The sequence below is a fragment of the Electrophorus electricus genome, chromosome 18, assembly GCF_013358815.1.
Source record: "Electrophorus electricus isolate fEleEle1 chromosome 18, fEleEle1.pri, whole genome shotgun sequence".
In the NCBI taxonomy this organism is placed as follows: Eukaryota; Metazoa; Chordata; class Actinopteri; order Gymnotiformes; family Gymnotidae; genus Electrophorus; species Electrophorus electricus.
In genome coordinates, this window is record NC_049552.1 from 8,499,052 (window position 1) to 8,510,187 (window position 11,136).

Here is an 11,136-nt window from a genome sequence, read left to right on the forward strand (position 1 = left end):
TGAAATACAATACAGCTGAATACCATTTCTATTGACATTGTTTACATTTCTAAGAAAAGGAGTGGCAGGCTTTTGGGGCATGTGGACTACAGATCATATTCTAAATTGGAATTAGAATCAGGGCAATTTTTGTTTTCTTCCCATGTCAGCATAAAAGTACATTTCTATAAAGATTTAAAGATGTATGATGCAGGAACATACATAAATATAAAATGTATATTTGTAACAAGTGTTAAGCTCAGTTACATTATAAATAGCCGTGATAAACAGAGTTAAAATGCAAGGGTATGGCTTGTCCATGGATGTGGCTTGGGGTACAAAACTGGGAAGATGATGGTTACTCTGTTTTATTGGCCCTCATTATTGTGGTTCTCCTGACAAACTGCAAAATCTATTGCATTCTGGACTAGAAAAAAAGGTTGCTTCTATGTTCATTTTGAGAGGGAGAGCAAATGAAGCATCACCCATCTGCTGTTATAGAGAATCCTCTGGTAGAGAAGTATAGAGGTTCTGCATATAATGGTTTGTATATATATTTTTTGTTAGACATTTTTGTCACAAAATTATTGAGCTCAAGGAAATTGAAGTGATACGCAGAATCAGATGCAAGAAAACCTAAGAGATGCTGACTGCTGTTCACTTTGACCTTAAGTGTGTGATCTGAGAAACGGATGCAAGCCATTTTATTAGTTACAAGAAGTTCAAGCTTCAAACAACTGAATCAGTGAAGCAGAAGATAAAGTGGGATGAGCCAATATTACCATCTTTTGACTTGCCAGGCAATCCGTTTTTCATCTAAGTACATCTATAAATGTGAAGGTTCCCAATTCTGTAGATGCCAGTGAATGGATGCACACATTGCCCATGTAAGGGCCTCTGAAGTTTGGAACCACAGGAGACTTACCTCATGAATAAGATAGACACTGGTAGTCAATATCACCACTGGTGGTACAGGTCCCATGTTGATATCTATATTTTGTCCAAAATATATTTGACAGAAAATAATATGCTTTTTTTAAATAAATGAAAAATAGAATGTTATAAACTTTAAGCTTTAACACCTGCATGTTGTATGAACTATACCTTACAAAAGGTGTAAGAAGATTTGGTAAACTGACATAACTCTCAACTCATTTCAGCAGAAACTGTGGAAGGAGCAAGGTGGAGTGGTAATGGTGTCATTGTCTCCCTGGTGTCCCAGAATGTTGGAGTAAGGAACCTTTGAAAGCAAAGATTCTGATATTTTTTCAAATGGTGATACTGTCTATGAGATGTTTTAATGAGTGGAACCCCAGTGCTAGTCATGTTTAAGAAAAAAAAAAAAGATTATGTAAAAATAATAAACATACTTATGATTTTGTGCATTTGAATGAATGGAAGTGGGATTTGAAATCAAATCAAATTTGGCTCAGATGATTTATGTGGATTATCTAGTCTCAAGAGGAATGAGAAAAAGTGTCTTCCAGTGGGAACAGTGTGACATTTAGTAGCACTAAGACAGCACTAAATTCCCTCTCTGGGAACACAGGGAGACTCTGTTTGAATGTGTGTGCATGTGAGTGCTAGCGCATGCTTTTGTGTGTCTGTGTGTGAATGTGCTCTCTGTTTTACTGTCTATATTTGAACAAGCTTTGTCGTTGTCATTCATGGTCAGTGTACTCATTACAGGTCTGAACCTGAATTTCTGTCATTTTACTCTAAGTGCTTGTAAAAAGCAATATACAAATAAGATGAAATGTAAGTGAATATTCATGTCCGTATTCAACTCCATTAATACATAGGTCAATAGAAACCTCCCAAAGTACGTGACACAGTTTATTTCTGTGTATGTTGTGTGGACAGTCTGGCTAACAAATGTAGTAAACGTGTGCTTTGAATCAATGTTCCACCAATCACTAGACTCTTAACCGTGTGTATATCGCAGCTACATAACATTATCTCCCTCTAGTGGAGAAATATATTCATTTCACATCCTCTTTCCTTAAAATCAGCACTATAAATTGATATATCAACTAATGCTTTGGTTTCGTTTTTGAATATGTTTTGCTTTGTTGCTACTTATGTAACAGCTATGAAGTAGGGTTAAATGTCTTCTGGACCTTTTTGACACTACAGAGGCCATTCCTTACATTAATGGGGAATGTTGAGTTTATGTGATATATTTAGTCAGAGCAGGCACTAGGTGACGCTGCATTACTAAAAAGATGATTGTACATGGTATATGACACTGCAATTCTTCAGTAAAAGCTTTTCCCTAGTGTGGCTGTTTATAATGCTATTGCATAGCTACTACATTAGATAAAGTGTGTGTGTGGGGGGGGTGAAGCTCACACCTAGAGATGGCTAATTTTTTAAACCTAATAATTTACATGTACATGTAATGTAAACATCTACAAAGTATTCAGAGATTTTAATGTGGTTTATTGTTGGCTCTTAGGAAGAAAAAATATTATATATTTAATATATATAATATATTTTTTTTATTCACAGCCCTTCCCCACAAAATATATACACACATACTCTTGTAGACATGGATCCTACAGACAGAAATACAAAAAATGTTGTTTTATTTAGAACCAAATATAATTTATAGATAAGAAGTCAGTTTGAAATACCATGAAATTGTAAATTTCAGTGGTAAGCTGCCATGAAGTTTTGGTTTTCTGTAACATTTTCAACAATTAGTAAACCTTTAGTAGATGAAGTGCCAGATATGCCCAGTAAATATAACAGGAAAGAAACAGAATGTGGACAGTTTGTAGATGAATGGTTAATGTTTAGGCTACTTGTAAAAATCCTGTCAAAATTTCATGCACTAAAATGTAAAGGTATATCACTAATGACAGTTTCTCTGTATATTGCAAACATCAGATATAACAATAGCTCATTAAAACAGAAATTCGAAGTTAACTTGAGAATTTCACTCCAAGTCTGCACACACAGATCACCAAAAGATCCTCTCATTAATTTGAATTATTAATAGGTGTTTTGCATGATACAGTCCCTTACTTAGGCTTGTATATCATGGGGCATTGTTAAAAAATAAAAAATAAAAATTTAAGTCAGTGAATAACATATACCCCCAAAAAATAATAAATCCTATGGTATTGTGTGTTATTTAATGAACTGACTTGTTAAATGACAAATTGTAGGGCTTGCAAATGACAACTGGCTGCTGAAGAGTTTCAAACAATGAGGCCATATTTCTCAAAAACCTTCTAATATAAAGGAGCAGTGTGTAATATTTAGGAGGATCTATTAGCAGAAATAGAATATAGTATACAAAAACATGTTTTCATTAGTACATAGTCACCTGTAATGTCGAATATTTTTCGTTAGCTTAGAATGAGCCCTTCTACATGGAGAGCAGGTCTCAACCAAGAGGGCTGCCATGTTGCACCTCCATGTTTCCACAGTAGCCCAGAAGGGACAAAGCAAACACTGGTTCTAAAGAGTGCCTTTCATGTTTTTACACTGAAACAGCAACTTGAATTTGGTAGCACTATAGCACAGATTGGAAGACAGAAAAAAGAAGAATCAGTCGTTGCTGCAGATGGATTTTCTCATATGTTTTTGTTGTGAGAAGTCTGAGAACAAAAATTATTATTCCAACAAACAAACAAAATGGTGGTGTTACATTGATTGGTCAACTACAGTCTACAGCAAAGTGAAACAAATAAACCAAATTAGGTATAGACAAAAGTGAAACAGGAGAGCACAACATGTGGAATTCACAAAAGCAAACAAAAATAACAAGTACAATTAGGCTAACAATAATATTCGCTATACATGGAAGCTATAACTTATAGATTTACAGACTAAATTGCTAAACATAATTTCTACATATTTATCTAAAGTAATCAAACCACTTCACTTATTATAGGTACTCGATGCAGTCGTAGACGATGTGTTTTTGGAAGTATCTTGGCACCTGACAGCCACCATACATTCTACAACATGCTTGCTGGTTGCGATCTGCAACTTATTGCTCTTCTATTACAAGGTTATGTATTTGGCAAACCAAGCAAGATATTACTTCTTTATTTAATAGTGAGAACAATGGCTTGAGGAGCTGTGCAGTCATGTAGTTTAGATTTCCTGGAGCAGGTCCGCAGGGAAGAAACCCAGTTTACGACCTGTGCTGACCTTCAGATAGCCATTCACCTCCTCACCTTTCTTCACCACTATCTGCACAAGGCATAAAGAAGAAACTGTTACATTCTACTTTCTTTAGCTCTATGTTCTGTACAGCAATGATTCTTAGTTCCTGGGTTAAATCTCATATTACGCATGTTTTACGTACACTACTCCCTGCTCTAATGCACCTAATGTTTCATCAGCTAATGTCATCAGCTAATGACTAATGCAGAAATATGTTATTATGATCATTAAAATTAAAATGTACTTAATTTAGTGTGAGGTTTAGTCTTAGTCAAGTGCTTAGTAGTGGTCATTCAGCTACACACATAGTAAAATATTTTAAATATATGTGATAATTTAAATATATGTGCTCATTTACGTTTTTTTTCAAAAACATTTCTAGTTTTCATCTTAATTCTGCTAATTTTTTAAATCAGACGGAGGCAATGGCTACTTTAGATCATACTGTATATTGCTAAAGGCAGGTTTGGCCAGTGGGGGGAGCCAAAGATGCGGGTTTTGTTTCATTTTATTTTATTTATTTTGATTATATATATATATATATATATATATATATATATATATATATATATATATATATATATATATAGTTATTTTTTGCACATGTATGTCTCTAATTCAATACATTAACCTGTTTAGATTTTTTTTAACATTTTTTTACATTTTTTTTTATTCTGTTGCTATCAGACTTTTCCCTTTAAATGATTGTTCATCACTTGATCTTCTTGCTTTTGTTTGAAAAATGATAATTTACTGTTTGAAAACTCCATATGTTGCTCTCCATAAATAATAAACACACACACACACACACACACACACACACACACACACACACACACACACACACACACACACACACACATACCTGGTCTTTCTTTAGTGTGATCTGGCCCATTTCTCTGTTACCCACGAAGGAGCGTGTCACCTTATACACTCTCTCTCCTGCACGCACTCTGATAATGTAGGTCATTGGCAGGTATCCTGTCTTTTCCCCAAGCTTACCCTGCAGTGTACACACACACACACACACAAACACACACACACGACCACTGTCACATTTTACTCTGTTTTTAAATAAAGCAGCAAAGAACACACACCCACTCAAACACAGATTAGGGCAGGCAGGAATATAACCTGATAGTTTATGATATAAGGAAACAAAACTCACCCTCCACCATTCTTCATTAGAATCATCAATAACTGTTATACGATCACCAGGGCTAAAACACACATACAGTTTTAGCTCCAATAAGCTTAATGTACTTGTATTGGTAAATTTATACACCAGCCAGCAGTAACATATCTATGATCAAAACCGGTTAAATAGAGAACATAAGTATGTTTGAAGTATATAAAAGTCACACAAAGCCTTAAAATGACCAGATGAATTTGCAAGGAAACACTCACTGGAAGTCCAAGTCATCCTTTTCAATTGCTTTGAAGCGGTACAGAGCCATGTAGTAATGAGACTGGCTAAAGGTCTGCTGCTGCTTCTTATTCTGAAACATTTAGCAAACAAATGTATGCTCTTTGTAGTCCTGGCATTACTGATGACATATAATCATAATGCAATTATTACAATGTTTATGGCACTAGGCAAGACTAAGAAAGCTACTCCAGTTAGTAAATATCTTGTTGATTAGCAAATGAACTGTTGAATTGATGGAAATTAACCTTGCAGGGGCTAATTACCTTGTCATCGGCTGCCGCCTTGTCTTTCTTATCTCCATCCTGCTTTCCTGTAACATTAACAAAATACTAATCTCTTCTAATCTAAAGTACATTTACATCCTGATAATTAATACTACAAGAGATGCTCTGAGTAAAAAGGCTCTGTGACCACTCGAGGCTCGAGGCTCTCCAAAGAGCAGCCAGAAATATGAACTAATCAATCAGGACATCTCTTTACAAAAAGATGATCTTCCCTGCCAATCAGTATACAGCACAAAGAAGGGTAGCTTAAGCACTAGTTGTGCATGGGAGGGGTCATTGCAGAAACGTTTGGAGAATGTAGAATTGCAGGTGGAGGCAATCGTTTGGTTTCTATGTTTGCCAAAAGTTAGCAAGAACTTCAAAATCAGTCACAGCAACTTTAAAGACCCACATTGCATATGATGGAAGTCATCATTTTTGGTTAAATAATAATTATGTGCACGTGCTTACCTTCAGCTGCTTCTTCACCCTCTTTGGGCTGCTGGGCTTCATCTTCCTCCATCATCATCATCATTATCTTAAAAACAATACTAGTTGTCATAATTTCCATTTATAATACCATTGAAGGAGAACATATACTGAAGAATAAAATGAATTGTACATTAAATGCAATTTCCTATTCCCATTGCTTTATGATGTTGCAGTATTTTGACTGTACCTGATAACACAAGAAAAGAAGTACCAGTGTGTTCAGATGAGCTAAGACAAGAGAAACTGCCAAAATATTAAGCTTGACAAGATGAACCTTGTCATTAGTCAAAAGAAAGACATTACCAGTGAAACCAGCAGTGGTAAACTAGCAGGTATACCAATGCAAACTGCATTTTTTCCACAAAAGACAAACTGATTGGATATTATGAAACACCGATTAGACATTATGTAACATTTACATAGGCAGTTATTTACCTTTTAATGGTATTGCAATCACAGGTTGCATTATTATGCAAGATTGTCTTAAATATGAATCACTTGAGCAAATGTTAATCAGCATTTTACTCATGTACTATGTCATCTCTAGACTTTAGCCTTACTATGAGTAAGAACTTACTATGAGTAGACAAGAGTCTACGTAATTTCGAAAGTCCTCTCTTGCTTACTTTAGAGACTTAAGCTAAGGATCATATGTGTTGTATGTCTACACCCTTTTAATTTGAATGCCACAGCTCTATAATATCAGATACCTACAACACTGATTTGACACTTGGTAGTGAGTAGGGAGAGGGAACTAGGAGTTCATTTTTCTTTGATGCTTTTTTCTGCAACCCTTATAAGGATCAAACTCCGGTGTTTGAAATGAAAAGTTATGGCCTCTAATATGTTTTAAGTTTATACTAGGTTGCTATTTCCCCTATTTGCTATTTTCAGCAAATGACCAAATGATGGCATACCTCAGAGTTGTTGAATGTACCAAAGTGCCAAATACCCTTGGACTATTAACAAGATACAGGAATTAACATACATTCTTTTTATCATCTGATCTCTTCTTCCTCTCCTTATTGGCCATGATTACTCCAACTCGCAGAGTATCAAACACTGGGTCATTGCGATTTTGCTGGCCTACAAACACACACACAAACACAGACTCTCATTAGGCAGGCCTTTGTGTGCATAAATGCAGTATGGAGAGTATGACTGCACAGTTGGGAGAATTAAAGATGACAGAATATTAGCATTTTTTGTTCTTTGCGCATAATTTACATCATTTTCAGATTTTATGCCTGGATACAATAGAACCACACACAAAAAAATCTGACTCTGATGGAGGTCACAGCATGTCTTTTTATAGTAGACTACTCACCAGGATTATTTATCTCCTGATCATACAACGGGGAGCTGTATGCCCGTCTGAACCCTGGAGGCTGAGAGAGGAAAAGATATAATGAGTTGACTTACAGTACTTACAATCTAACCTTAGCTTCTATAGTATGACCATTATATTATGCCTTCAAGCACGGAGATGTACTTTTGATAGACTGATGAATGATATGGTAAAGAAATCTCACTATTTTGCCAAAGCATCTCTGGAACTCCACATATGACTGGCATGCGTGATGGATGTTGGTCTTGCAGTTTTTGCAACGAAGAGCAAATTTGTTATTGACTGAAAACAGGAGAGATAGAGTAGTTAGAAAACCCAAAATGTGGAGCTGAAATAAGTTAGCCACATTTAACTGTCATAGTAAAGTGTACTGTTTTTTTTAGGTGTCCATGGGTTCCTCCTAAGGAAATCTAATGTAATGGTGTTCAGACTTTAGACTTTTAGATTTCCTGTTCACTTTAGCATTTCCACATTCCTGTTCACATTACACATTAAAGATCATTGAACCAAGGCAGAAATATACCATAAACCTCAAACTTCCTAGGTAGCTTTTACACATTTGGTAAAACCAATACATTTCTGTTCAGCAGAAGGTACAACAGAATGTCAGGCTGGAACAAGGTGAACCATTTTGAATAATTCTGAAGGGACTGTACTGATGTCAAAATGCTGTAAGCTAATATGTCTTTTGTGATTTGTGGCTAGGAGTTTCCCACATCATGACACAGCATTTTACATTTTTTTCTGGATACATGAGCCATGAGGGATATCCATGCAGCTTTTTGGCTTTGGTTTGTGTGCCATTCCATCAGACTCACGGACAATCATTCGAGCACAGACGTCACAGAACTTGGGTTTTTTGCAATAGTGGTCCTTAAACTTATGTGGTCTGTCATTCACCATGACTACAGGCTCAGGAGTGGGGGGAGGGGGAGCCTCCTCTTCCTCTACATCTTCATCATATACAAAATATACCTGAAAGAGAAAGAGAGTAAAACAGCCTGAAATGTTCCATACAGTTAAGATTAAATCTATAATTTACGTTTCATGGAGTCCCCCTCTGGTGGCACCATGTGCTTCTGTGTGCTTTTGTTTTTCTCTTGGCTTTTTCCTCTGTTCTTGTCCTGAGAACCCCCTCCCTTCATTAGTTTCAGCTGTTTTTTTCCCATGATTCACCTGTGTATTTATACCCTGTATTCTTGTATCTGTTTTGTTTGTTATTGTGGCTGTTCCCATGTATTGTTATGTTTGTTGCTGTTGTTTATTGCAAGTCCATTGTAATCTGATCCGCTTTGATGCTCATGTTTTCTTGTTATGTTCCTTGACACCTGGTACTGCAACAGTGGTCAGCTGTAATGTGCCTGATTATTGAGTTGCTCTCAGTTAAATTGTCACTCATCTCTGCACTTGTGTCCTGCTTTGCCTCATTCAACACTACATTTCCACATTTATTTGTATTCACTTGTTTATTTTATGTTTATCTATAAAGATGAATAAAGAAATAAATTAAACCCTGAACCAATGCAAAACAATAATGAACTACTTACTATCTATGGTAATAAAATACTTACTTTTTTTATGTTTTCATCTTTTGGGTCATACTTTCTCTGTTAGTGAATATTAGTGCCAGTAATTTGATGATGGAGTATCATTAGCTCACAGCTCCTTGCGAGATTTGTGTCAGGTAATTGGTGAACAGTGATGTCAGCCAATTTGAGGTCTTATGTGAAGGATTTAAACCAAAGCCACTTAATTTTTTATTTATTTATTTTTTCATTTCAAGCCACTTCAGTATTACCTTGGCTACAGGCTTTATATTTTGATTCTGTTGAAAAACTAAAATCGTTTTTTTTCTCTTTTATGGGTTAAAGGCAAAAGTTATTTTTTCCATTTTGTTTTTTTTTTAATCTTTTTTTACAAGGTGTCACAGACACCAATTCTGTTTACAATTCTGTAAATTATTCAGAATCAGTATTCTAACATTATTGATGGCCTCAAAATAAGTTCTAATAAATGACTGTTAATTCTTTGCTAATTCCATTTTATACTCCATTGGAATGCTTTTGCAGTTATATTTGTGCTTACAACATTTTATTATAATTAGTTTCCTGATTTTCTAGTTCTTTTTTTCCCTCAGTTTAAAGATTTGGAAAATCCTGTGAGTTAAAAAGAGAGTACTTCCTATGGTGGCATTTGTAAGCAATACATACAGTGTTGTCATTCTCTTTCACCACATTGTCAGGTACTGGTGGATTATCATGAATATCCAATGAGTCCTTATCCTCAAGTCTGAAAGGCACACACACAGTCATCTATTCACTGATTAAGAAGACTTGAAATTAGGAAACAAGAAAATAGAAAGAAAATCTATAGATGAATGCAAATTGATACAAAATTAAACTCATTAATTGAAATTATATATATATATTGATATGTCGATATGATGATATGCAGGCAGACCATTAGAAATACTTACTGGTCATACTGAGCCATGGTACACTCTTTTAGCTGCCTGGGATTTTGTAGTGATCACTCTCTATTGCAGTAGTACTAAGAGCAAAAGTGGTTTGATTTTCTATTTGTTAGGGAGAGATAGATTTAACATGCTTTATTTATCCCAAATAAAGCATGTTAATAAGAAAAAATTAAGTAACAACACAATTTTGTCAAGTCATACCATAAACTGTTTTTCTCCTATAAAATGTGTGTTTCAGATAGACAAAGAAGCATTTGGGCTGTCTATTTGTGGACAGAGAACCCTGCCTCAGCCAAGCTAAATTTGGGTCTCCTGCCAGGCAGACTTGGAACACACAAAAGGAGTCACATATCAAGTATACATGCTTGCTAAGTACAAACAAGAAAAATAATTGTCAAACATTATTTAAACTTTCAGCAAAGGTTCTGGTATGATATTTTGGCTAACTTTTAATTACAATGCTCATGTACACATAAATGAATATTGAAGTGATCTAGGCCAGACATACCTGCTGTTTGTGCGGGTATTAAAATCCACTTTGCAAATTGTGATTAAAAGTTTAGCCCACAAGTAAGTTAACAAGAAAATAACCACAAATGTAGTTTTTCCTTAAACTCCAGATGAAACAGTCAATGTCCTAATTGGATATATGTGCAGTGTAAACCACAGTTGTTCACCTGATCACTAAAATGGGTATAATGTTTGCAACTGTGTGTGTGAGTGTCTGACAAGCTGAGAAGTTGAGACAGCTGGATGTCTCACATGTTGGATGACGAAGGGTAATAAGACCCTTGCTCACTCTCTCTCTTTCTCGCTCTCTTTCTCTATCTCTCTATCATGCTCGCAGAGCTTTCTACACTTTTCAGCCATGCCTGAAACTGGCAAACACAAATTTGCACACAAGCTTCATTCTCATTACCAGTCTCTTACAATCTATGAAAAATCTGTCATATGACACAAATCTGTG

At 35.4% G+C, this 11,136-nt stretch overlaps 1 protein-coding gene across 4 annotated transcripts; it reads right to left on the bottom strand.

Annotated features, from left to right (window-relative positions):
- Positions 1-2,550: 2,550 nt before the first annotated feature.
- On the bottom strand, positions 2,551-10,880 carry stac3 (SH3 and cysteine rich domain 3). Of its 4 annotated transcripts, none has more exons than XM_027009827.2 (13): positions 10,678-10,880; positions 10,170-10,243; positions 9,904-9,982; positions 8,512-8,668; positions 7,878-7,975; positions 7,673-7,733; positions 7,334-7,431; positions 6,325-6,391; positions 5,854-5,900; positions 5,569-5,660; positions 5,330-5,381; positions 5,027-5,164; positions 2,551-4,188 (listed from the first exon to the last, which is right to left on the bottom strand). In XM_027009827.2, exons 2-13 carry the CDS (start codon positions 10,184-10,186, stop codon positions 4,090-4,092), a joined length of 1,005 nt encoding a protein of 334 aa, XP_026865628.1. In that variant the 5' UTR covers positions 10,187-10,243; positions 10,678-10,880; the 3' UTR covers positions 2,551-4,089. The 4 variants fall into 4 exon arrangements, with proteins under 4 accessions (XP_026865628.1, XP_026865627.1, XP_026865626.1 ...); XM_027009826.2 differs by having other exon boundaries at positions 10,170-10,268; XM_027009825.2 differs by having other exon boundaries at positions 10,170-10,299.
- Between the last annotated feature and the right edge of the window lie 256 nt (positions 10,881-11,136).

What these genes read in the sequence shown, in the direction of transcription:
- stac3 (XM_027009827.2), bottom strand. An exon ending in CTGTGCTCGAATGATTGTCC is followed by an intron (nt 7,976 to 8,511) that starts GTGAGTCTGATG and finishes TCCTGTTTTCAG; the next exon opens with TCAATAACAAATTTGCTCTT. An exon ending in TCAGGAGATAAATAATCCTG is followed by an intron (nt 7,432 to 7,672) that starts GTGAGTAGTCTA and finishes GTGTGTTTGTAG; the next exon opens with GCCAGCAAAATCGCAATGAC.